At 39.8% G+C, this 27,858-nt stretch overlaps 1 protein-coding gene across 1 annotated transcript; it reads left to right on the top strand.

Annotated features, from left to right (window-relative positions):
- Window positions 1–10,575: 10,575 nt before the first annotated feature.
- Window positions 10,576–11,544, top strand: OR1B1 (olfactory receptor family 1 subfamily B member 1; the record flags this gene model as incomplete). The annotated part of the gene is given in 1 exon segment (XM_001088334.4): window positions 10,576–11,544. A coding segment is annotated over 1 exon segment (969 nt), but the record flags the coding sequence as incomplete, so codon positions are not given.
- Window positions 11,545–27,858: the final 16,314 nt, after the last annotated feature.

A 27,858-nucleotide genomic window follows, 5' to 3' on the forward strand; every position in this document is an offset into this window, starting at 1 on the left:
CTACTCTGGGGTCAGGGACCCACTTTAGCCGGCAGTCTGTCCCTTGAGGAGAAGTATCTCAACCTCCGTGTTGGGAGATCTACTGCTCTCTTCAAAGCTGTCAGACAGAGTCGTTTGCGTCTGCAGAGGTTTCTGCTGCTTTTGTTGTTGTTTACTAGGTAAGGAAAATATATAGAAAAGAGGTAACCACTTGGAGGGAGGAGGATAAAATTAATCATTTTATAGTACTGTAGAGATTAGACAAAAGCAAATATCTAGAAGATAGGGGATAGTTGGTAATAACAGTAAAGAAGGAAAATGAAGAAGGGTTTGCGAGAAGCAGTGATCAAGATTTCCAATTCTTTGTGTTAAAATTCCATTTCTGCCACTGACTAGTTCTACAGTGGTAAGCAAGTTGCTTAATTTGTGTGTGCTTCAGTTTCCCGATTTGTAAAATGAGAAATGGTACCTGCTCATAGAACTGCAGGCTTCATGAAATCATGCATGTGGAGTGCTTCGTACAGTGTGTGGCACATAAAAAGGGCTCAAAAAATGTTATCTTCCTATTCTACTACTCCTGTTTTTATAGGTTATTGTGTATGGTGAAGCCTGTTCATTTATAACCTTGGAAGCAAAAATGGAGTAAATTACTTTATACTGAAACTATACTTAATTTGTTGATAGATTACAAAGTATAAATTATAATTTTTAAAACAATAATAGGCATTTTGTTTAATTCTTCCAACAACTTTGTGAAAGTAGTTCCCATGTCCACTTTATGGTTGAGGAATCTGAGATTAAAAGACATCTCAAAAAACTTCCTCACATATGAGAGTTAGTAACTTAGAGCACAGAAACCTACACTCATATAAGCTTAGACCCATGCTTTGTATAATGGAAATCAGTAAATAACCCAAATACATATCACAGAGAATGTATAAATACATTGTGATATGTTCATGCAAAGGGCTATTATATAGCAGTGAAAAATAAGTGAACCAAACCTATATCCAATAATATCAGTGAAGTAATATGATGCTGAAATCTAAAGACAAGTCCACCTCAAGTTACTTAAAGCTTGTTGTCCTTTAATACATTTAAGATCATCTCAAACTTGACAATATTCTTTTTGGAATATCTATAGGTGTATCAAAATCATAGATGTATATAATATATAAACATATTAAGAAGAGTAAGAGGATGATTAACTCAAGATTCTAGAGGTTGGTTAACTTAAGCAGGAGGTAACAGAGACAGGTGATGTAAAAGGTCTATCTAAGTAGATATGAATTATCATCAATGTTCTTGTTTCTTTGTTGGACAATAAGTTGATGTGTGTTTGTAATAATATTTAAAACCAAGTGAGTAAACAGGCAAGCAGGTTATAATCCAACCAATGTAGTGTAGCATAAACCAAAGCTTATGATTAAATTTTGGGCTTCTGAGACTGGGGGAATATAGTCAGTTATGAGCCTTCCATCTCTTCGTCTTGCTGAAGATTTCTCCCTTCTATTCCAGAGCTCTGTGTAAACTTTTCTCCAGCTCTAGATCCCTTCAATCGGCTCAAACGAAAAGCTGCCATGAGAAGCTCACTGTAGAACTTCCTATAGTGAGACAGAGAACCAGAAATGATAACTGGAAACATGGGTTCTACCTGGGGTCAGGGAAAGACCATCTAGGGGAACTTCATGGCTCAAGTGCACAGGCCTGATGATTATAATTCACATGTATTGTGACCTTTTCTTTTTCCATAAGGTCTTGGAAAATTGGTTTGGAGATAAATCTCTGATTATCTTAGTTCTCAGATAGATATTACCTAATTCTGGGTTCTCCATAATGTACTAGCTTGAGTATCCTGGTGCTAAATGTGTGATGTGGATATTATTTTGAGTTAGAAAGGTATGCTTAATCTTAAAAGGCATCAATAATAAAAACTACTAAAAATAAAAGGTCTTATATCTCCATTGCTACCCTTGACATTATTGTTTATAATTTTAATAGGAAAAGCTTCACAGTATAGAAAAATGCATTGGAACCCAAACAATGAACTACATATACTAAACACCCAACTTTAACAAAACCTAAATTTTTGCCCTTTTTGGTTTCAGTTATTACCTTGAAAATATTGACTGCTATAGATACAATTAAAGCCTAAACTGCTACTCTTTCCTCTTTTCCTAAAGAAACCTATTATCCCAAATAAACTATTCATTATTTTCAAGCATGTTTCTAGAATTTCCCTATATATGATTTATAAAAATGACACAATTCTCTTGCATGTTTTAAAACTTTATATCTGTTGTTGTACTTTTCTATCATTTTGCAACCGGCCTTTCCCAGTTAACATTGTATCTTGGAGTTTTACACTCCATGCATGTTGTTTTGATTACAAATGCTGTATAGTGTGAATAAAACACAAGTTAAAGTATGTATGTACAGTTATAGCACAATATTTAACTGAATTACCTATTCTTCATCACTGAAGAATGCCATACTATTATATACCACAATTTCTACAAATTGTGAGTTTGTTTTTGGGACTGTCCATTTCTGTCCCTGTATATCCATTTTTTAGCCACATATTAGGACACAAAATGAATCTTAAAAAACTTCAAAGAACTAACCTCACAGAGATTAAATTCTTTGGCCAGAATGCTATTAAATTAGAAACTGGTAACAAAAAGATAGTTTAAGAAAACATGCTTGTAAACTAAGAATGCACTGCAAAATATTACTTAAGACCTTGAAAAAAGCTTGAGAGAAGGGCCAGGTGCAACTCCTGCCAGTGCATGGAGAAAAAGAAGACTGCATTTACAAAATTTGTTGGGATAAAAATGTATGAGTTTTCCTTAGACTAACTTTCCTTGGACCCAAGGATGGTACATGAGCTGTGTCGTCTTGAAAATCATTCCACCTCAGAGAATTTCTTGCTTGAGTAAGGCAATTCTAGAAGAAGCTTAGAAGGGTGCAGTCAGATGTCCAGCATAAGGGAGGGGCTATAAGGGATCCGACAGGGCTTGAAATAGTCTTGTCTGGGAAGAATGCAGTAATGGTTACCTGTAGGTGGTCTCAAATGGACCAACATGATGCTCCGCAAGAGAAAAGAGTCAGTATTTGTAACTTCTACCAGCTTGATCATTCAAAAAGACCTTACCTTTCCATTTCCCTTCTTCAAATCAACACTGCAATAGCCAGAGACAGGAAAGGAAGGAGACAATGGTGCAATTATGAAGAGAGTCACATCCCTCTTTCCCTAATGCAGGTTTCTGGATGAAAACATAAATCCATAAATCCTGCCTGGGAAGAAAGCACAGTTTAAATTGCTTGAGAATTAAAATGTTTATATTCTAATGTGTTGGAATTTTAGTACCTAAAAATGAGACTTTTCAAAAAGCAGTCGTGTGAAAAAAGTTACTTTTTGCTTTGTCTCTGCAAAGTTCAGCTTCTTCCAAAAATACTCTCTTAACAGAAGATGTTCTCTTTAATCTTCTCTACCCTATAAGAAATTTTGTTACTATTTGACATATGAAAAAGCATAACTTGCTTAAGATCACATAGTTAATAAATGGCAGATATGGAGTGAAGCTCCAGGTAAGTCTGACTCCAAAACCTTTGTATTAACTTCTAGACTACTGCACTTTAGTAGAAAATCTCTTTTTTTAGTTAACAAATGTTTAACGAGCACCCACTCATTTCCCAGCTGTGTGTTAGGTATTAGGAAGTCAGTGATGAATGCAGGAGGTCAGTGATGAATGTTTGTTTGTTTGTTTATTTATTTTTAAGACAGAATTTCATTCTCGTTGCCCAGGCTGGAGTGCAATGGCATGATCTCGGATCCCACTGCAACTTCCGCCTTCTGGGTTCAAGCAATTTTCCTGCCTCAGCCTCCGAAGTAGTTGGGATTACAGGCACCTGCCACCATGCCTGGCTAATTTTTTGTATTTTTGGTAGACACCAGGTTTCACCGTGTTGGCCAGGCGGGTCTTAAACTCCTGACCTCAGGTGATCCACCCACCTTGGCCTCCCAAAGTGTTGGGATTACAGATGTGAGCCACTGCTCCTGGCCAGTATATATGTGTACGTATGCGTGTATGTGTATCTACAGAGGTTCATATGTATATATGTGTGTGTGTATACACACACACATATATTCAAGTGATTAATAGTGTACATTGGGAGATAGGCAAGTCAATATTTACAAAGTTACTTGAAAAGTGAAAAGTGCTGTACTGTGCAGGGACTTGGTGAAGTCTCCAAGTAGAAATGAAACCTGACTGAGTCCTTCAACATCATGTAGCTTTTCACTTGTTAGCATGTGGCCCTAAGTTTGGGCCCTAAGAGGATGGGAGGACATTCCATGAAAGAGAAAATATCATGTGTAAAAATGCTTTTTATTTTTTCAATAGTTTAAAGGGATATAGAATTTGAGTTTGGTCATTATTTTCTCTCAGCACTTTGGAAATATTATTTCCTAATTTTCTAGAATCTCTTGCTGCTGATAAATCTTTTGTCAGTCTGTTTGTCTTTCTTTCTTGTTGCTTTTAATAAAACCTCTTTGTATTTTCTATTCAGTGGTTTCCCTAACAGTGTCTATGTATGGAATTTAAAAAATTTATCTTGTTTGGGAGTTGTTGTGATTCTTCAATCTGAGGATTCATTTCCTTCATTAAGTCTGGCAAATTCTTAGTTTGTGTCTCTTCAATATTGCCTCTCCTCTGTTTTCCCATATATTTAATCTTGGACTTATTTTTTATTATGTATATTTAATGTGTACAACATAAGGTTTTAATGTACACATACATAGTGAAATGGTTACAACAGTCAAGCAAATTAACATATCCATTACCTCACATAGCTACCTATTTTTTTTTTGTGGTAAGAACACCTTAAATCTACTTTCTTGGCAAATTTCCACGATAGAAGTATACAATGCAATATTATTAATATGTCATCTTGCTGTATAGCATACCTGTAGACATCCATCCTACAAAACTGTAACTTTGTATCTTTTGACCTCATTTCTTCCCCTCCCCTACTCCTGCTAATCACCCTTCTAGTCACTGTTTCTATGTATTTAGCTTTTAAAAAATAAGATTCTATGTAAAAGTAAAATTATGCAGTATTTTTTTCCTGTGCCTGGCTTATTTCACTTAACATAATATCCTCCAGGTTCATCCATGTTATCACAAAAAAAGAGCAGAACCCCTTCCTTTTTAAAGACTAAATAATATTCCACAATTTCTTCAGCCATTCATTCATTAAAAGACACTGAGGTCATTTCCATATTTTAGCTATTGTGAATAAGGCTGCCGTGAACATGGGAGTGCAGATACTCTCTGAGGCGCTGATTTATTTTCCTTTGGGTATATGCCCAGGAGAGGGGTTGCTGGGTCACCTGGTCATTCTATTTTTAAGTTTTTGAAGACCCTCTGTACTGTTTTCCATAATGGATGTACCAATTTACATTCCTACCAACAATGTGCACATGTTCCCTTTCCTTCACATCCTTGCCAATGCTTGTTATTTCTTCTTGTTATTCTGCATAATAACCATCCTAGCAGGCATGAGGTGCTATCTCATTGTGATTTTGATTTTCATTTCCCTGATGATTAGTGATGTTGAGCACACTTTCATGTACCTATGGCCATTTGTATATCTTTGGAGGAATATTTATTCAGGTTCGGGTATGGTTTGGCCCTGTGTCCCCACCCAAATCTCATCTCCAATTGTAATCCCCACATGTCAAGGGAGGGACCTGGTGGAAGGTGATTGGATCATGGGGGTGGTTTCCCCCATGCTGTTCTCATGAGAGTGCATTCTCAAGAGATCTTATGGTTTTATAAGTGGCAGTTCCCCCTGCATTTTCTCTCTCCTGCTGCCTTGTGAAGAAGGTACTTGCTTCTCCTTTGCCCTCTGCCATGATTGCAAGCTTCCTGAGGGCTCCCCAGCTGTGTGGAACTGTGAGTCAATTAAACCTCTTTCCTTTATAAATTACCCAGTCTTGGGTATTTTTTGTTTCTTTTTTTCTTTTTTCTTTTTTTTTTGAGGTGGAGTTCGCTCTTGTTGCCCAGGCTGGAGTGCAATGGTGTGATCTCTGCTCACCACAACCTCCGCATCCTGGGTTGAAGCGATCCTCCTGCCTCAGCCTCCTGAGTAGCTGGGATTACAGGCATGTGCCACCATGCCTGGCTAATTTTGTATTTCTAGTAGGGACGGGGTTTCTCCATGTTGGTCAGGCTGTCGTGTATTTCTTTATAGCAGCATGAAAATGGACTAATACAGGTTCTTTATGCCCCCACCCCTACCCTTTTTTTGAGACATAGTCTCGTGCTGTCACCCAAGCTGGAGTGCATTGGTGTGATCTCGGCTCACAGCAACCTCACAGGGACCACAGACATGTTCCACCACACCTGGCTAATTTTTGTATTTTTAGGAGAGACGAGGTTTTGCCATGTTGGCCAGACTGGTCTCGAACTCCTGACCTCAAGTGATCTGCCTGCCTTGGCCTCCCAAAATTCCGGGATTACAGGCATGAGCCACCATGCCTGGCCTCTTTGCCCATTTTTAAACTTGGTTATTATTATTATTGTTTTGCTATTGAGTATAAGTTTTTAAGCATATTTCAGATATTAACCCCTTATCAGATATATTGTTTGCAAATATTATCTCCCAGTCTGTCGGCTGCCTTTTCATTCTGTTGATTACGTCATTTGCTGTGCAGAAGCTTTTTAGTTTGATGTAGTCTCACTTGTTTACCACTGCTTTTGTTGCCTGAGCATTTGATGTAGTATCCAGAAAATCACTGCCAAAACTAATGTCAATGAGTCTCCCCCTTTTATTTTCTTCTCGAAATTTTATGGTTTCAGGACTTGTGTTTAGGTCTTTAGTCCATTTTGAGTTGATTTTAGTAAATGGTATAAGATAAGGGTCCAATTCCATTTTTTTGGTATGTAGTGTCCATTTTTTTTTCCTTGGACTTATTTGATATATAGTGGGTTTTCTTATTTTGTTTCCTGAGATTCTTAACTCTTGATATGGTTTGGCTGTGTCCCCACCCAAATCTCATCTTGAATTCCTATGTGTTGAGGGAGGGAGTCAGTGGGAGGTAATTGAATCATGGGGGCAGTCTGTCCTGTGCTGTTCTCATGATTGTAAATAAGTCTCACGAGATCTGATTTTTTTTTTTTTTTTTTTTTTTGAGATGGAGTCTCGCTCTGTCACCCAGCCTGGAGTGCAGTGGCTCAATCTTGGCTCACTGCAAGCTCTGCCTCCTGGGTTTACGCCATTCTCCTGCCTCAGCCTCCTGAGTAGCTGGGACTACAGGCACCCGCCACTTCGCCCGGCTAGTTTTTCGTATTTTTTAGTAGAGACGGGGTTTCACCGTGTTAGCCAGGATGATTTCGATCTCCTGATCTCGTGATCCGCCCGTCTCGGCCTCCCAAAGTGATCTGATGGTTTTATGGTTTTATAAAGGGGAGTTTCCCTGCAGAAGCTCTCTTCTCTTGTCTGCCGCCATGTGAGATGTGCCTTTCAACTTCTGCCATGATTGTGAGGTCTCCTCAGCCTTGTGGAATTGTAAGTCCATTAAACCTCTTTATTTTTTATATTGCCCAGTCTTGGGTATGTCTTTATCAGCAGGGTGAAAACAAACTAATACAAATACCCTTCATATTATCTTTTTCAGCAGGGTGAAAACAAATGAATACAAACCCTCTTTGTATTATCTTGGTCACTTTGTACTGTCTTCTGGGTATTTTTCTTAGAATTAGCTGCTTTCCATTATTCTAGGTGAAGTAACTCAGTAATGGAAAACCAAACATTGCATGTTCTCACTCATAAGTAGGAGCTAAGCTATGAGGATGTAAAGGCAAAAGAATGATACAATGGACTTTGGGGACTTGGGGGAAGGGGTGGAAGGGAGGTGAGGGATAAAAGACTACAAATTGGGTACTGTGTATACTGCTTGGGTGATGGGTGCACCAAAATCTCAGAAATCACCGCTGAAGAATTCACTCTTATAAGCAAATACCACCTGTTCTTCCAAAACCTATAAAAAAAAATTTAAAAAGAACTAACTTCTCTCTTCAGCCACTGTCCAACCCATCCATTGAGTTTTTCATTTCAATGTGAATGTTTTTATTTTCTAGTAATTCTTTTTGGGGCTTTAAAAATATGTTTTCTCTTTCTGATTACTTCTTTCTTATAATCTTTATTTTCTCTCTTAGACGCTAAGTACTTTAAACATAATGTATATTCCTTAACAGTTTGGTTAATTTTATGACATTTCGAGGAGGCGATTCACATTATTTGTTGATTGGTGAATATCTTCATAATGAATAAACATTATGTGTGTTTTGTAATTTTGAATTGTGAGCTTGTCTTTGGTGGGTTTCTGTTTGTGGGATTCCTGTCTAGAGTCTGTAAGTCACTGAGGAGAAGTTTTATGTTCCCTTCTATAAGGTACTCCAATGCTTTTACCTGTATGAGGATAATTTTTATGTTACTTTTTTATTTTGATGGTTCTAGAAAAATGTATATATTTTGTAAATTAGCATTATCCACTCCTTATGTGGTACAGATCCATAACTGAATTTTCATTAGTTCTCACATACCCTGTGTGGGCGTAGGTGTGTGTGTGTGTGTTTTCCTGTTTGTGTATACCCTTTCGCTGAAAGTTTAGCCTTTTGAATGTCCTGAATTTATGTGGTGATCTCTACCTCCTGCCTCGTACAGGTTTGAGCTCTCATCTGTTCTACATGGATGTTAATAATCAAGCCTGTGAACTATGAAGACTGATGTGATGCCCTTGAACCTACCTGCAACCTCTCACCTGCCTTCACTATCTCCACCATCACAGATAGTTTTAAGATATTAATTTTTCATATTCCTCTTTGATTACAGACTCTTATATTTCCCTTACATTCTTGAAAGCTCAGTTATGATTTTAAAAGTATGATTATTATATTTTCTCTAAATTTCTATTTGTGTTGAGTGGGTGTGTGTGGATGATTGTATTATGTACCTCATATTTCAGAAAGCCCAAATTCTCAAAATAATGGGAAGATGTGCAGGGGTGTGAGAGCTTACCATGTTTGAGAATTAAGAAAAAATGTTTAGTTTAAAACATTGGGGCCGAGCATGGTGGCTCATGCCTGTAATCCCAGCATTTTGGGAGGCCAAGATGGTTGGATCATGAGATCAGGAGTTCAAGACCAACCTGGCCAACATGGTGAAACCCTGTCTCTTCTAAAAATACAAAAATGAGCTGGGTATGGTGATGTGTGCCTGTACTCCCAGCTACTTGGAAGGCTAAGGCTGGAGAATCACTTAACCCTGGGAGGTGGAGGTTGCAGTGAGCCAAGATCGAGCCACTGCACTCCAGCCTGGGTGACAGAGTGAGATTCTGTCTAAAAAAAAATTGAAACAAACAAAACAAAACACTGGATATGTGACTCAGTATAATCCTAAGAGAAGTTATGTACTAATAATGAAAGTTCCATACAAGACAGATTAAGCCATTTGGATTTTATTCTGAAGTCCCTGACTATTTAAACACAGAGTCACATGTTGAAAGTTTTATTCTGGTATCAGTATGGAAAACCTATCAGGAGAGATAAGTAGAGAAACCAGTAATGAGGTTATAGAAATTAGTATTGGTTAGAGATGCTAAAACTTAAACAGTCATAGTAGACTAACAGCAAAGAATGGATATAAGGGAAAACATAGAAGTTAATGAGTGATTGGATGTGGGAGATGATGGAGTAATTCCTTCAGTTTTTTGTTTGTGCATCAGGCAGATGATAATGATAATGCCATTAACTAACATAGGGAACAAAGAGAAAGAACAGGTAATTTCATGACATTCTAAAGCAGTATCTCATGTAAGAGTTCTTTGATGGGGTCTTTAGGTTTTTCTAAATATAAGATCATGTTGTCGGCAAACATGGATAATTTGGCTTCCTCTTTTCTAATTTGGGTGGCTTTTCTTTCTTTCATTGGCCTGATTGCTCTGGCTAGAACTTCTAGTACTATGTTGAATAGGAGTGGTAAAAGTGGACATCCTTGTCTTGTTCCAGATCTTAGAGGAAACATAAAAATGTCAGCTATGTCAGAAGAATTGTTTCTTTATATGGTATGTGTTTTAATGGTATGTTATTTTCCATACAGGTTCAGCGAGAAGAAATCATGAGGATTGCAGTTGGCTGAGGTATGAATGGAAGGTAAGGAATCAGAGACAGTGAATATAGATAATTCTTTCATGCAGTCAGCCCCTGGAAAAAGATAAGAAATAGTTGGATGAACAGACAAGTATGAATGAAGAGTTTTTCACTGTAGGTGGGACTTTAGTAGGGCTTGTGAAGTAGATGGAACAAGTCACTACGGTGGGTGAAAAGGAAGAAATAAAGGAGAAAATAAATACATTAAGGAAGCGAAATCCTACACCTTAGAGAGGGAGCATAGATGGTCAAGGTTGAATCTAGGTCTTTAATGATATTGAGTAACATAATATAATTAAATAGAAATGTTATGATCCCTAACCTCAGATCCATGAGTTTCTTTTTGACTTAAATTGTCTTTCAGGCAGACTGACTGTCACTCATCATAAGCTGTGCCTCTAATGCTTCACACTCTCCAGTTTTCTTGCTCCTCGGGCTCTCAAGAACTAATATCTCCCACACTCTCCTCTTCTTCCTGTTCCTGGCTGTTTACCTGGCCACCATATTGGGGAATGTGACACTAGTGCTGCTCATCTCCTGGGACTCCAGACTCCACTCACCCATGTATTATCTGCTTCTTGGCCTCTCTGTGATAGCCATGGGGCTATTCACAGTCACATTGCCCCAGTTGCTGGCCCATCTGGTCTCTGATTACCCAACCATTCTTGCTGCCCGCTGCTTGGCTCAGTTCTTTTTTTTCTATGCATTTGGGGTTACAGAGGTTACAGATACACTTGTCATTGCTGTCATGGCTCTGGATCGCTATGTGGCCATTTGTGACTCCCTGCACTATATTTTGGTAATGAATCACCAACGGTGTGCCTGCTTACTAGCATTGAGCTGGGTAGTGTCCATACTGCACACCATGTTGCATGTGGGACTCATCCTGCCTCTTTGCTGGACTCGGGATGCTGGGAGCAATGTTAACCTTCCTCACTTCTTTTGTGACCACCGGCCACTTCTGCGAGCCTCTTGTTCTGACACACATTCTAATGAGCTGGCCATATTCTTTGAGGGTGGCTTCCTTATGCTGGGCCCCTGTGCCCTCATTGTACCGTCTTATGTCTGAATTGGGGCCACTATTCTACGTTTGCCTTCAGCTGCTGGTCGCCACCAAGCAGTCTCCACCTGTGGATCCCACCTCACCATGGTTGGTTTCCTCTATGGCACCATCATTTCGGTCTACTTCCAACCTCCCTCCCAGAACTCTCAGCATCAGGATATGGTGGCTTCAGTAATGTATACTGCTATTACACCTTTGGCCAACCCTTTTGTGTATAGCCTCCGCAATAAGGATGTCAAGGGTGCATTCCACAGGCTGCTTGAATGGGGGAAGGTAGACCCCTGATTAGCCTGCTGTGGGCCATATTGAATAGGCGAGAAAAGTTATGGGCATATTATAAGCAGAGTTGGTTTTGGGGAGATCAGAGGGAGGAATATCAGAGGGAGGGAGGGCCTAGATAACTTAAGGAACTCTAGATTTGCTTCTTGTCAATGTTTTGCTTTGATAGAGCCATAAACATTGTATATTCATAGACACATAACATCAGGGCTTCTTTATCAGCATACCTCTGGACACCCTCCATCAGGCCTTTTATTTTATCAAAATGGATGAAAATGAATTTTCAAGTCTGGGTGGTTTTAATTTTAGAGTTCTGAGGGAATATGAGGATAGGATTGTGAAACTATGAACTAAAGGAAGGGCAGTAGAGTTAATCATCGTCACATTTAGGTTGGTGTGTGTTCTTGTGGGAGTGTTTGTGTATATCAGAAAGTAAGGGAAGACAGCAGTTTAGACAAATAGGGCTGTCAAGTTCACTACCTATTCCATTCAATGAGCAAAAATATGTCCCAGAGTGAGTATGAAATGATAATCACAATTCTACTATTCCATAAGTTAGCCCTAATTTCCATGGGTTTCTTATAGTGTGAGCATCTAACTCTGATGCATATGAGTTCTATTTTATATATTTTTAATTAATTTTTTATGTGCATTAAAAATAAAATATAGATAGAAAAATGCAAGCTAACTACTTTGTTGCATAAAAGAAGGAAGAGTGAACTATCTTAACACTGATTAAAGCACTGGGACTTTTCTTAGCTTTTTGGCAGCTGGAAAATTGGTCTCTATTTTGGTGCTTCTTAAAAGATTAAAATGGTAATTTTGAGGGTACTCAATTTTCACTTTTATGCATTGACTTTTGCCCTCCACCCCACTTGAGATGCAGCTTCACTCAAATAGATTGTAATGTAATTGTAAGCAGCGTTTTCTGTGTTGAGGATTTCCAGGACATCTACGGCTTCTAGAGTTATAAGAACTCTAGAAGGCACCTTGACAATCACAGAACACTCTTTTTGGGACATCTTCAGCATTATTGGTCATTATTGGTCCAGCCAAGATGTGGAAGGCCGGGCGCGGTGGCTCAAGCCTGTAATCCCAGCACTTTGTGAGGCCGAGACGGGCGGATCACAAGGTCAGGAGATCGAGACCATCCTGGCTAACACGGCCAAACCCCGTCTCTACTAAAAACACAAAAAATTAGCCGGGCGAGGTGGCGGCGCCTGTGGTCCCAGCTACTCGGGAGGCTGAGGCAGGAGAATGGCGTGAACCCGGGAGGCGGAGCTTGCAGTGAGCTGAGATCTGGCCACTGCACTCCAGCCTGGGCGACAGAGCGAGACTCCGTCTCAAAAAAAAAAAAAAAAAAAAAAAAAAAGATGTGGTCTTCTCTGCTGCTTCTCCTTACTGAGTTTGCTGACCTCTGTCTCTATTCCTCTATAAGTCCCTCTACCCCCATCCCAAGGTACTACTTCAGTCCCTGGGATCTCCCCATTTCAGATACAATTTCTATATTCCCCTGACTACTTCCACACTGTCTTCTCACCAGCATCTTCTGTTCACTCAATACATGCTACCTTTCTCAAAGCATTGGAAACATGTAGTGGTCTCATCTCAATGCTTAATCTACATTGTCTGCTGGTGAGTTTTGACATAGTTTGTTGGGAACCATCACTTCACCCATATGCCTGGCTCCCTTGACATTGTACCATTGGTGGCCTCTAATGTCTCTCCATCTTTTCTGTACCCTGTGTGACATCTCTTCCCTCTACTTCAAGTCTTAGGCACCTTGCCTATGCTTGTCTCATCCTGTTACAGAACTCATTCACTCTAAATATGTCACTTCTCTTTTCAAATTAATACCACCTTACAATGAAAATCTAGGAAACTAAATCCTCACAGTAGATTCATTTCCACAGCTCTTCATTTATTGCCATTATCACCACTGATATCTAAGGTTACAATAAGTCAAGCCTAATTCTTCCTCTGTCTATATCAGTACTTTTCAACTTTCACCGTACATTAGAATCACCTGGGAGTTTTAAAAAATTCAGTTTCCTGGGCCCCCACTCTAGAGATTTGGATCCACTTGCTGTGAGGTAAAGCTTAAGCATCAGTATTTTTAAGTGTTCCCCAAATGATTCTAATATGTAGCTACAGTCAAGACCATTGGCTTAATGTGATATGTTTTGAAGCTTATCAATTAATCCTCCTAAAACCTCTTGCATCTGAACAGCAGCAATAGCTTTTATATAGCACTTACTATGTGTCAGACACTGTTTTAGGATCTCTCCACATATTAACTCACTATGTCACTATGTCACTCAGCAACCTGATGAAGTAATTGCTGTAATTGCCCCCATGAGGCACAGAGAGAATAAATTACTTGCTTGGAGTCAAACTTTGGTCATCTGTCTCCAACTATCCTGCGGCTTGTATTCCGTATTTCCTCTCCAAATTGAACTATACCTAGTTCTCATAATTTTTACCTCATCTAGATCTTTATCACATCCTATGCAAATTACAATGGGCCTCCTTGCTATCAATCTCTTCCATTGTTGATGGTGTTAATCTTACAGAGTGCACTGCATAAATCAGCACATATGCCACCCATGTGCATTGGATTTGAAGTCATCAGGCTTCATCCAGTTTTGTTCAACTCAATCCCATCACTTCCTCACTGTGTCATCTTAATTGAGGTCTTGCATCTGTGAGCCTTGGTTTTCCCAGAGATGATAATACCTACATTACTTTCCTCACGAGTTAATTATGCTTCTAACATTGTGCATGCGATTTTGCTTTGTAAACTGTTAAGAACAGAAAACCAAATACCGCATGTTCTCACTCCTAGGTGGGAATTGAACAATGAGATCACTTGGACACAGGAAGGGAGCATCACACACTGGGTCCTATTGTGGGAGGGGGTATGGGGAAGGGATAGCATTAGGAGATATACCTAATGTAAATGACGAGTTAATGGGTGCAGCACACCAACATGGCACATGTATACATATGTAACAAACCTGCACATTGTGCACATGTACCCAAGAACTTAAAGTATAATAATAAAAAAAGAAAAGTTATGATGATTATGGTCCATTTTTCAAGTTCATCAGCATCATTTTTGAAATTGGATTATACTGTTGAAGAGAGAAAAGGCTATATTATATATTTATTAATTATTTCCCAAAGTAGCTGGTCACGAAACAGGTGCAAATATTCATAAGCACCCATTGACAACTATGTTCTTTGTTCTTTTTTTTTTATTATTATTATACTTTAAGTTGTAGGGTACATGTGCATAACGTGCAGGTTTGTTACATATGTATACTTGTGCCATGTTGGTGTGCTGCACCCATCAACTCATCGTTTACATTAGGTATAACTCCCAATGCAATCCCTCCCCCCTACCCCCTCCCCATGATAGGCCCCGGTGTGTGATGTTCCCCTTCCTGAGTCCAAGTGATCTCATTGTTCAGTTCCCACCTATGAGTGAGAACATGTGGTGTTTGGTTTTCTGTTCTTGTGATAGTTTGCTAAGAATGATGGTTTCCAGCTGCATCCATGTCCCTACAAAGGATGCAAACTCATCCTTTTTGATGGCTGCATAGTATTCCATGGTGTATATGTGACACATTTTCTTAATCCAATCTGTCACTGATGGACATTTGGGTTGATTCCAAGTCTTTGCTATTGTGAATAGTGCTGCAATAAACATACGTGTGCATGTGTCTTTATAGCAGCATAATTTATAATCCTTTGGGTATATACCCAGTAATGGGATGGCTGGGTCATATGGTACATCTAGTTCTAGATCCTTGAGGAATCGCCATACTGTTTTCCATAATGGTTGAACTAGTTTACAATCCCACCAACAGTGTAAAAGTGTTCCTATTTCTCCACATCCTCTCCAGCACCTGTTGTTTCCTGACTTTTTAATGATCGCCATTCTAACTGGTGTGAGATGGTATCTCATTGTGGTTTTGATTTGCATTTCTCTGATGGCCAGTGATGATGAGCATTTTTTCATGTGTCTGTTGGCTGTATGAATGTCTTCTTTTGAGAAATGTCTGTTCATATCCTTTGCCCACTTTTTGATGGGGTTGTTTGTTTTTTTCTTGTAAATTTGTTTGAGTTCTTTGTAGGTTCTGGATATTAGCCCTTTGTCAGATGAGTAGATTGCAAAAATTTTCTCCCATTCTGTAGGTTGCCTGTTCACTCTGGTGGTAGTTTCTTTTGCTGTGCAGAAGCTCTTTAATTTAATGAGATCCCATTTGTCAATTTTGGCTTTTGCTGCCATTGCTTTTGGTGTTTTAGACATGAAGTCTTTGCCCATGCCTATGTCCTGAATGGTACTACCTAGGTTTTCCTCTAGGGTTTTTATGGTATTAGGTCTAACATTTAAGTCTCTAATCCATCTTGAATTAATTTTCGTATAAGGAGTAAGGAAAGGATCCAGTTTCAGCTTTCTACTTATGGCTAGCCAATTTTCCCAGCACCATTTATTAAATAGGGAATCCTTTCCCCATTTCTTGTTTCTCTCAGGTTTGTCAAAGATCAGATGGCTGTAGATGTGTGGTATTATTTCTGAGGACTCTGTTCTGTTCCATTGGTCTATATCTCTGTTTTGGTACCAGTACCATGCTGTTTTGGTGACTGTAGCCTTGTAGTATAGTTTGAAGTCAGGTAGCGTGATGCCTCCAGCTTCGTTCTTTTGACTTAGGATTGTCTTGGAGATGCGGGCTCTTTTGTGGTTCCATATGAACTTTAAAGCAGTTTTTTCCAATTCTGTGAAGAAACTCATTGGTAGCTTGATGGGGATGGCATTGAATCTATAAATTACCTTGGGCAATATGGCCATTTTCACGATATTGATTCTTCCTATCCATGAGCATGGTATGTTCTTCCATTTGTTTGTGTCCTCTTTGATTTCACTGAGCAGTGGTTTGTAGTTCTCCTTGAAGAGGTCCTTTACATCCCTTGTAAGTTGGATTCCTAGGTGTTTTATTCTCTTTGAAGCAACTGTGAATGGAAGTTCATTCCTGATTTGTCTCTCTGTTTGTCTGTTACTGGTGTATAAGAATGCTTGTGATTTTTGCACATTAATTTTGTATCCTGAGACTTTGCTGAAGTTGCTTATCAGCTTAAGGAGATTTTGGGCTGAGACAATGGGGTTTTCTAAATATACAATCATGTCATCTGCAAACAGGGACAGTTTGACTTCTTCTTTTCCTAACTGAATACCCTTGATTTCTTTCTCTTGCCTAATTGCCCTAGCCAGAACTTCCAACACTATGTTGAATAGGAGTGGTGAGAGAGGGCATCCCTGTCTTGTGCCAGTTTTCAAAGGGAATTTTTCCAGTTTTTGCCCATTCAGTATGATATTGGCTGTGGGTTTGTCATAAATAGCTGTTATTATTTTGAGGTACGTTCCATGAATACCGAATTTATTGAGCGTTTTTAGCATGAAGGGCTGTTGAATTTTGTCAAAAGCCTTTTCTGCATCAATTGAGATAATCATGTGGTTCTTGTCTTTGGTTCTGTTTATATGCTGGATTATGTTTATTGATTTGCGAATGTTGAACCAGCCTTGCATCCCAGGGATGAAGCCCACTTGATCATGGTGGATAAGCTTTTTGATGTGTTGCTGAATCCGGTTTGCCAGTATTTTATTGAGGATTTTTGCATCGATGTTCATCAGGGATATTGGTCTAAAATTCTCTTTTTTAGTTGTGTCTCTGCCAGGCTTTGGTATCAGGATGATGTTGGCCTCATAAAATGAGTTAGGGAGGATTCCCTCTTTTTCTATTGATTGGAATAGTTTCAGAAGGAATGGTACCAACTCCTCCTTGTACCTCTGGTAGGATTCAGCTGTGAATCCGTCTGGTCCTGGACTTTTTTTGGTTGGTAGGCTATTAATTATTGCCTCAATTTCAGAGCCTGCTATTGGTCTATTCAGGGATTCAACTTCTTCCTGGTTTAGTCTTGGAAGAGTGTAAGTGTCCAGGAAATTATCCATTTCTTCTAGATTTTCCAGTTTATTTGCGTAGAGGTGTTTATAGTATTCTCTGATGGTAGTTTGTATTTCTGTGGGGTCGGTGGTGATATCCCCTTTATCATTTTTAATTGCGTCAATTTGATTCTTCTCTCTTTTCTTCTTTATTAGTCTTGCTAATGGTCTGTCAATTTTGTTGATCTTTTCAAAAAACCAACTCCTGGATTCATTGATTTTTTGGAGAGTTTTTTGTGTCTCTATCTCCTTCAGTTCTGCTCTGATCTTAGTTATTTCTAGCCTTCTGCTAGCTTTCGAATGTGTTTGCTCTTGCTTCTCTAGTTCTTTTAATTGTGATGTTAGAGTGTCAATTTTAGATCTTTCCTGCTTTCTCTTGTGGGCATTTAGTGCTATAAATTTCCCTCTACACACTGCTTTAAATGTGTCCCAGAGATTCTGGTATGTTGTATCTTTGTTCTCATTGGTTTCAAAGAACATCTTTATTTCTGCCTTCATTTCGTTATGTACCCAGTAGTCATTCAGGAGCACGTTGTTCAGTTTCCATGTAGTTGAGCGGTTTTGTTTGAGTTTCTTATTCCTGAGTTCTAGTTTGATTGCACTGTGGTCTGAGAGACAGTTTGTTATAATTTCTGTTCTTGTACATTTGCTGAGGAGTGCTTTACTTCCAATTACGTGGTCGATTTTGGAGTAAGTACGATGTGGTGCTGAGAAGAATGTATATTCTGTTGATTTGGGGTGGAGAGTTCTATAGATGTCTATTAGGTCCGCTTGCTGCAGAGATGAGTTCAATTCCTGGATATCCTTGTTAACTTTCTGTCTCGTTGATCTGTCTAATGTTGACAGTGGAGTGTTGAAGTCTCCCATTATTATTGTATGGGAGTCTAAGTCTCTTTGTAAGTCTCTAAGGACTTGCTTTATGAATCTGGGTGCTCCTGTATTGGGTGCATATATATTTAGGATAGTTAGCTCTTCCTGTTGAATTGATCCCTTTACCATTATGTAATGGCCTTCTTTGTCTCTTTTGATCTTTGATGGTTTAAAGTCTGTTTTATCAGAGACTAGTATTGCAACCCCCGCTTTCTTTTGTTCTCCATTTGCTTGGTAAATCTTCCTCCATCCCTTTATTTTGAGCCTATGTATGTCTCTGCGTGTGAGATGGGTCTCCTGAATACAGCAGACTGATGGGTCTTGACTCTTGATCCAGTTTGCCAGTCTGTGTCTTTTAATTGGAGCATTTAGTCCATTTACATTTAAGGTTAAGATTGTTATGTGTGAACTTGATCCTGCCATTATGATATTAACTGGTTATTTTGCTCATTAGTTGATGCAGTTTCTTCCTAGCCTCGATGGTCTTTACATTTTGGCATGTTTTTGCAATGGCTGGTACCGGTTGTTCCTTTCCATGTTGAGTGCTTCCTTCAGGGTCTCTTGTAAGGCAGGCCTAGTGGTGACAAAATCTCTAAGCATTTGCTTATCTGTAAAGGATTTTATTTCTCCTTCACTTATGAAACTTAGTTTGGCTGGATATGAAATTCTGGGTTGAAAATTCTTTTCTTGAAGAATGTTGAATATTGGCCCCCACTCTCTTCTGGCTTGGAGAGTTTCTGCTGAGAGATCTGCTGTTAGTCTGATGGGCTTCCCTTTGTGGGTAACCCGACCTTTCTCTCTGGCTGCCCTTAATATTTTTTCCTTCATTTCAACTTTGGTGAATCTGGCAATGATGTGTCTTGGAGTTGCTCTTCTCGAGGAGTATCTTTGTGGCGTTCTCTGTATTTCCTGGATTTTAATGTTGGCCTGCCCTACTAGGTTGGGGAAGTTCTCCTGGATGATATCCTGAAGAGTGTTTTCCAACTTGGTTCCATTTTCCCCCTCACTTTCAGGCACCCCAATCAGACGTAGATTTGGTCTTTTTACATAATCCCATACTTCTTGCAGGCTTTGTTCATTTCTTTTTCTTCTTTTTTCTTTTGGTTTCTCTTCTCGCTTCATTTCATTCATTTGATCCTCAATCGCAGATACTCTTTCTTCCAGTTGATCGAGTCGGTTACTGAAGCTTGTGCATTTGTCACGTATTTCTCGTGTCATGGTTTTCATCTCTTTCATTTCGTTTATGACCTTCTCTGCATTAATTACTCTAGCCATCAATTCTTCCACTTTTTTTTCAAGATTTTTAGTTTCTTTGCGCTGGGTACGTAATTCCTCCTTTAGCTCTGAGAAATTTGATGGACTGAAGCCTTCTTCTCTCATCTCGTCAAAGTCATTCTCCGTCCAGCTTTGATCCGTTGCTGGCGATGAGCTGCGCTCCTTTGCCGGGGGAGATGCACTCTTATTTTTGGAATTTCCAGCTTTTCTGCCCTGCTTTTTCCCCATCTTTGTGGTTTTATCTGCCTCTGGTCTTTGATGATGGTGATGTACTGATGGGGTTTTGGTGTAGGTGTCCTTCCTGTTTGATAGTTTTCCTTCTAACAGTCAGGACCCTCAGCTGTAGGTCTGTTGGAGATTACTTGAGGTCCACTCCAGACCCTGTTTGCCTGGGTATCAGCAGCAGAGGCTGCAGAAGATAGAATATTTCTGAACAGCGAGTGTACTTGTCTGATTCTTGCTTTGGAAGCTTCCTCTCAGGGGTGTACTCCACCCTGTGAGGTGTGGGGTGTCAGACTGCCCCTAGTGGGGGATGTCTCCCAGTTAGGCTACTCAGGGGTCAGGGACCCACTTGAGCAGGGAGTCTGTCCCTTCTCAGATCTCAACCTCCGTGTTGGGAGATCCACTGCTCTCTTCAAAGCTGTCAGACAGAGTCGTTTGCGTCTGCAGAGGTTTTGGCTGTGTTTGTTATTGCCCTGTCCCCAGAGGTGGAGTCTACAGAGACAGGCAGGTTTCCTTGAGCTGCTGTGAGCTCCACCCACTTCGAGCTTCCCAGCAGCTTTGTTTACCTACTTAAGCCTCAGCAATGGTGGGCGCCCCTCCCCCAGCCTCGCTGCTGCCTTGCCGGTAGATCACAGACTGCTGTGCTAGCAATGAGGGAGGCTCCGTGGGTGTGGGACCCTCCCGGCCAGGTGTGGGATATGATCTCCTGGTGTGCCTGTTGGCTTAAAGCACAGTATTGGGGTGGGAGTTACCCGATTTTCCAGGTGTTGTGTGTCTCAGTTCCCCTGGCTAGGAAAAGGGATTCCCTTCCCCCTTGCGCTTCCCAGGTGAGGCAATGCCTCGCTCTGCTTCAGCTCTCGCTGGTCGGGCTGCAGCAGCTCACCAGCACCGATCGTCCGGCACTCCCCAGTGAGATGAACCCAGTACCTCAGTTGAAAATGCAGAAATCACCTATCTTCTGTGTCGCTCGCGCTGGGAGTTGGAGACTGGAGCTGTTCCTATTCGGCCATCTTGCTCCGCCCCCGCATCCTGCACTCTCTTTGTTCTTTTTTTGCTGGAAATGCTCACAGTTTCTACAGCACTGGAGTACAAATGATGAGAAATTTTAATTTCTCATCAAATTATACATTTTCCTGGAATCCTGTCCCAGCCCCCTCTATTCTCTTCTCTATTGTTCTCTGTCTTTCCTTTTCTTCCTCTACCTCTTCTGTTTCTTCTGCTTCTGCTTCTTTTGACAATTTCCTAGTACAGTGCTTTTCAAACTTTACATGGAATTTTATTTCTAATAATAGATTTTCATGTAATGCCAATGTTGCTGCTCAGTGGACCACATGTTGAGTAAGTAGCACGGTCCTAGTGTGTTTTATTTGATTAAAAAATTATCCTACCAGTAGAACATAGGAATTTTATTTGTATGCATATTTTCATAATAACAATTTACATACAATTTTGCAAAAATGTTTAAAATAATGTCAAAATAATTTTCATGTTGTTACAGTGTCATTGTTATAAGAATTTTCATGGCTGCTAAATACCTGGTGGTAGGAACCATTTAATTCTTCACCCTCAAGTGTCCATCAAAGAGAACCAATCTTACCTCAAAGTGCAGAAGTAAAACAACTGGCAAGAAAATTTCTGTAACCCTCATCTACCACTTATACACAGGAAGAGGAGGAATTTTTCTAATTAGTAATCTTTACATTTATTCTGGCTAGCCCTGAGCTTCAATCTTCTGTGTCAGTGGCACAGAACAACCCCACAGCATATCAGAAACATGTGATAGCTCTAAAAGTATACTGATGCCCAGGTCATACCACAGACCAATTAATGCAGAATCACAGAGGTGGGCCAAGACAGTGATATTTTTATGATTTTCTCCAGGTGCAAAGTCAGTATTGTGAATCATGGCTGTATGAACTAATGTGACTATAAATAGTCACACTTCTGCTCTCTCTGTCCAGGTACAGGGAAGGTTAAGGAGAAATTATCCTCAATTGGGAGGAGGAAGAAAAGAATCACTCTGTTATGAATTGAATGTTTGGGTCCCCCAAAGATCTGTATGTTGAAATGCTAACCTCCTAGGTGATAGTGTTAGGAGGTGGGAGACTTTGGGAGATAATCAGGTTGTGAGGGTGGAGCCCTCATGAATAGAATTAGTGCCTGTACAAGAAGAAGTTGGAGAGAGCTTCTTTATCCTGTCTCTCTGGCTGTCCACCATGTGAGGATACAATGAGAAGATGGCTATCTGAAAACCAGGAAGTATGCCCTCACCAGACACTAGATCTGCCTGCACCTTGATCTTGGATCTTCCAGCTTCCAGAACTGCAAGGAATATTGTTTAAGCCACCCAGTCTGTGTTACTTTGTTATAGCAGCCCTAACTGACAGACAGATTTACTGTTAATAAAACTTTGATCCTGATGTGACCCTTTTTGTCTGCTCCATTGGTTAGAAGCTGAGTGAAGCAGGGATGTGATCTCTTAACTTCCTACAATAAACACTGAGTGGGTACACCACTATTTATTTTCTTCTGTAAATTAATGTTGTCTCCTTTTTGTTGCAGTTAATATATGCACTTACTCCATATTTTGAATTACTTCCAGATGTGGGATTACTCAGAGATAGTGTATGATCTTATTTTAGCTCATATATTCTCATAATTTGTATTGCATTTCACATTTTTTGTTATCTTTTCCCCCACTAGATATCTAGAGGCTTATATGTCTTACTTTTATTTAACTGCTGGTCATATTTACATTTTTCAAAATTGTACTGAAGTTTATATTTCACTGACAATATCAAAAACATATCTTTGGATGCCTTCTCATATATACTGTGAGGTTTACCATGATTTTTCTGCTATTGCCCAAAATGCATTTGGTTTTTATTTTATTTCCTAAAAATAAGATTAATATTTTAAAGTAGCTTTAGGGCTGGGCATGGTGGTTCATTCCTGTAATTCCAGTACTTTCAGAGCCCAAAACAGGAGAATCACTTGAGGCCAGGAGTTGAAGATCAGCCTGGGCAACATAGTGAGACCTCATCTCTACAAAAATTAAAAAAAAAATTAGCCATGCGTGGTGGTGGGCATCTGTGGTCCCAGCTACTTGGGAAATTGAGATATGAGGATGGCTTGACCTGGGAGATTGAGGCTGCAGTGAGCTATGATTGTGCCACTGTACTCCAGCCTGGGGGACTAAGTGAGACCCCGTCTCAAAAAATAATAAATGAAATAGCTTTAGGTTCACAGCAAAATTGAGCAAAAAAACATAGAGAGCTGCCATTTACTTCTTTCTCTCATGTACATAGTCTATTCCACTATTAACATTCCACACCAGAGTAGTAGTATATTTCTTAACATTGATGACCCTACATTGACATACTGTCTCCCTGAATCCATACTTTACATTGGGATTCACTCTGGGTTTAGTACATTCTATGGGTTTGGACAAATGCATAGCAGCATTACAGAATCATACAGAAGAGTTTGACTGCCTTAAAGATCCTCTGTGCTCCTCCTAGTCATCTCTTCCTTCCCCCTAACCTAGAAGCAGATTATGTAGTTGTTCTGTGTATGAGTTTTTGAGGAACCTCCATACTGTTTTCCACAATGGCTGTGCCAATTTACATTCCCACCAACAGTGAACAAGAGTTCTCTACTTTTCGCTCTTGCACTTAGGTCTTTGGTAAATTTTGAGTTAATTTTTGTGTATGGTATGAGGAAAGAAAGGGTCTAACTTCATTCTTTTACATAAAAATAGCCAGTTATTCCAGCACAATTTTTTGAAGCATTGAATGTTTGGGTCCCCCAAAGATCCATATGTTGAAACGCTAACCTCCTAGGTGATAGGAGGTTCTTTCCTCCTTGAATGTTCTTTACACCATTGTAAAAAAATCAATTGACTTTAGATAGATGGACTTATTTCTAGACTCTCAATTCTATTTCAGTGACCTATATTTCTATATTTTTGCCAGTGCCACATGGCTTTTATTGTTGGGAACAGGCCCACAACTCTGGCCATAAACTGGCCCCAAAACTGACCATAAACAAAATCTCTGCAGCACTGTGACATGTTGATGATGGCCATGATGCCCACACTGGAAGGTTGTGGGTTTACCAGAATGGAGAGCAAGGAACACCTGGCCCACCCAGGGCGGAACACTGCTTAAAGACGTTCTAAAACCACAAACAATAGCATGAGTGATCTGTGCCTTAAGGACATGTTTCTGCTGCAGATAACTAGCCAGACCCATCGTTTTGGCCCATCAATTTGTTTCCTGTAAGGAATACTTTTAGTTAATCTATAATCTATAGAAACAATGTTTATCACTGGCTTGCTGTCAATAAATATGTGGGTAAATCTCTGTTTGAGGCTCTCAGCTCTGAGGGCTGTGAGACCCCTGATTTCCCACTCCACACATGATATTTCTGTTTGCGTGTCTTTAATTCCTCTAGTGCCACTGGGTTAGGGTCTCCATGACCGAGCTGGTCTCAGCAAGCGGCACCCAACGTGTAGGCTCGAATCCAGGTTGAAGTGTTGGTGGAGCGACAGTTGAAGAACGTGGAACTAAGCTGGAGGACACCGGAGTACTCTTAAAGCAATCCCTGTGATGAATAAGGGGAACTTGGAAGCACCAGAGTAACAATGGGACAAGTGTGGGCTCTGGTTCATTCCACCTTGGAACCTTTTCACACTAATGATAAAGAAAAAAGGAGAGTATAATGAAGTAACAGAACAGGTGACAGAGCAGGTTTGTTTACCAGCTAAAGCTAAAGCGGCAAAGGAGGAAGAAGTTCATCCTTACCATTCTGTACCTACTCCTTATTTTGAAGAAAAAAGAGTGGCCTGACCCCCCAGATTTTTCTTTTCTGGAGGACCCTGGGTGAAAAGTAGTTGCCCCAGTGACTGATTGAGCAGCACCTCGAGAAACTGCTCTGAGTTCTATTCAGGCAGGAATTCAGCAAGTTAGAAGAGAGGGTGATTTAGAGGTTTGACAGTTGCCTGTTAGAATACACCCCTCAGATCAACAGGGAAATATAGCTACATTTGAGCCTTTTCCTTTTAAATTCAGGAAAGCATATTTAGTTGACTATATCAAGGCCTGTGATGATATCGGAAGTAATGTGCATAAGGCTACTCTGCTAGCCCAGGCAATGGCAGGACTGAGAGTGGATAAAGGAAATACTCCATTTCCTGGAGCTTGTTTTAAAATACAAAGCATACTAAACATACTAAAGGAAAAAACATACTAAAAAAGAATGTAGAAAAAGTCAGTGAGGCAGGTTGCCAGATAGGGAAAAAAGAAAACTGCTGAGCCTGAAATATGTCCAAAATTTAAAAAAGGAAAACATTGGGCTAATCAGTGTCACTCTAAATTTGATAATGATGGGAGCCTAATTTCAGGAAATGCCATGAGGGCCTGTCCCATGCCCTGTTCCAAACCAGGGCATTTCAGGCTCAGGCCATTCCCTCACCCCTGTACAATGTCTGTCTGCTACCACAGCTGGTAGTGCCACAGTAGATTTATGCTACACAAAAGCTGTGAGACTTTTGCCTAGGGAACTCCTGTAAAAAGTTCCAACAGGAATCTGTGGACCCTTGCCAGCTGCGATGATAGGATTACTTCTAGGAAGGTCTAGTTTAAATTTAAAAGGGGTACAAGTACAAACAGGAGTCATTGATTCAGATTACAATGGGGAAATTCAAATTTTTGTATCTACTTCTGTTCCCTAGAAAACAGAGCCAGGAGAGTGCATAGCACAGCTCCTGATTGTGCCATATGTGGAAATGGGGAAAAGTGAAATTAAATGAACAGGAGGATTTGGAAGCACAAACAAGGCAAAAGAGCTTATTGGGTGAATCAAATTACTGATAAACATCCTACCTGTGAAAGAACTATTCAGGGAAAGAAATTTAAAGGTTTGGTAGATACAGGAGTGGATACTTCAATCATTTCTCTACAGCACTGGCTGTCTGTGTGGTCAATTCAATTTAACACAGTTGGAGTTGGTAAAGCCCCTGCAGTATGTCACAGTAGTTATATTTTGCATTGTGAAGGGCCTGAAGGACAACCTGGGACTATTGAACTAATTATAACTTCTGTACCTATAAATTTATGAGGAAGAGCTTTATTACAACAATGGGGAGCACAAGTTCTAATTCCAAAGCAATTCTATAGCCCTCAAAGTCAACATATGATGCATGAAATGGGGTATGTCCCTGGTATGGGACTAGGAAAAAAATTGCAAGGTTTGAAGGAACTGCTTCAAGCAGAAAGACAAAGTTCCTGCCAAGGTTTAGGATATCATTTTTGATGGTGGCCATTTTAAGCTTCCAGAACCTATACCTTTAAAATGGTTAACAGGTAAGCCAATTTGGATAGAACAATGGCTGCTGAGTAAAGAGAAACTGGAGGCTTTAGAGGACTTAGTTACTGAACAATTCTTGATAATCATTTTTCTAAAATGAAACTGTTTCAATTTTTGAAATTAACTAATTGGATTCTCCCTAAATTTAAACCAACTGAAGGTCCTGAAAATGTTTTTACAGATGGGTCTAGTAATGGTAAAGCTTCTTATTCTGACTCAAAAAGTAAAGTGTTCCAGACGCCCTATACTTCAGCTCAAAAAGTAGAGTTTGTAGCTGTAATTGAGGTATTGACTGCTTTTAATATGCTTACTAATGTGATTCGGTGTTTTGCGGTGATGGGCATTCCAGCTTCTATTAAAACAGATAATGCCCCAGGCTATACTAGCCAAGCTCTAGCTACATTTTTCTCTACATGGAATATTAAACACATTACTGGCATCCCATATAATTCTCAAGGACAGGCCATAGTAGAAAGAATGAATCTCTCCCTGAAACAGCAATTGCAAAAGCAAAAAGTGGGGAAATAGGGATTATGGGACACCCCATATACAATTGAATCTAGCAATATTAACTTTAAATTTTTTGAGCCTGCCTAAAGACCAGATGTCAACAGCAGCTGAACAGCATCTACAGAAACCAACTGCAAAGACAGAAGCAGAACAACTGGTTTGGTGGAGAGATCTGATAACAGAAAGTTGGGAAATAGGTTAAATAATAATTTGGGGTGGAGGTTATACTTGTGTTTCTCCAGGACCAAATCAACAGCTGATTTGGATACCATCGAGATACCTGAAACCTTATCATGAGCCAGATGCTGAGAAAGAGATTCCAGGAGGATTCTGAGAACTCCCCGGTTGCAGCCATGTCGAGACTGATGCTGAGGAGGACCCCAACTGTCATGAGCAACACCCATCGAACACAGTCACCTGCTGGGGGAGCAGATCAAGAAACTGTTGCAGATGGAGGAAGAAAACCTGAGGAAAGCGGGACAACCAGTCACAATGAGTAATTTACTGGTAGCTATGATAGTGGTGATCACCATTGCCATGAGTATTCTTTCAACAAGGGCTGACAGAACAATTATACTGATTGGGTGTATTTATTGATCTTGGCTGGCAATAATGTCTGGATGTAATCACTATATGACACAGTTACACATGCTTTCTGGTCTCAGTATTTATCATAATGAATGTGTTCCTATAATTAAGGCATAACACCCTCAAAAACCTATTTGTAAACAGGATTGGACCCAGTTAGAAAAAATGAACATACTTGTTTAGGAAGATTGCTTTGCAGAACAGGCAGAGTTGCTGCGCAACAATTCCTATGGAATCATTATTGATTCGTCCCCTAAGGGGATGTTTAGCTTGCAGTACAACTCTCAGTCTGTGTGCCATGGCCACACTATGTTCAGCTGATCTGAACAAAATTGTCAGATGGTAGAAATGGTAAGAAGTAGAGCAAGAGTTCCTATTATCTGGAAACATGGTAGTATAGTGGCACATCAACCTCAAATGATATGGCCTGCTCTAGGAGCTAAACATAAGGATTTGTGGAAACTATTAACAGCTCTTAATCA

Source organism: Macaca mulatta, chromosome 15, assembly GCF_049350105.2.
Source record: "Macaca mulatta isolate MMU2019108-1 chromosome 15, T2T-MMU8v2.0, whole genome shotgun sequence".
NCBI lineage: Eukaryota > Metazoa > Chordata > Mammalia > Primates > Cercopithecidae > Macaca > Macaca mulatta.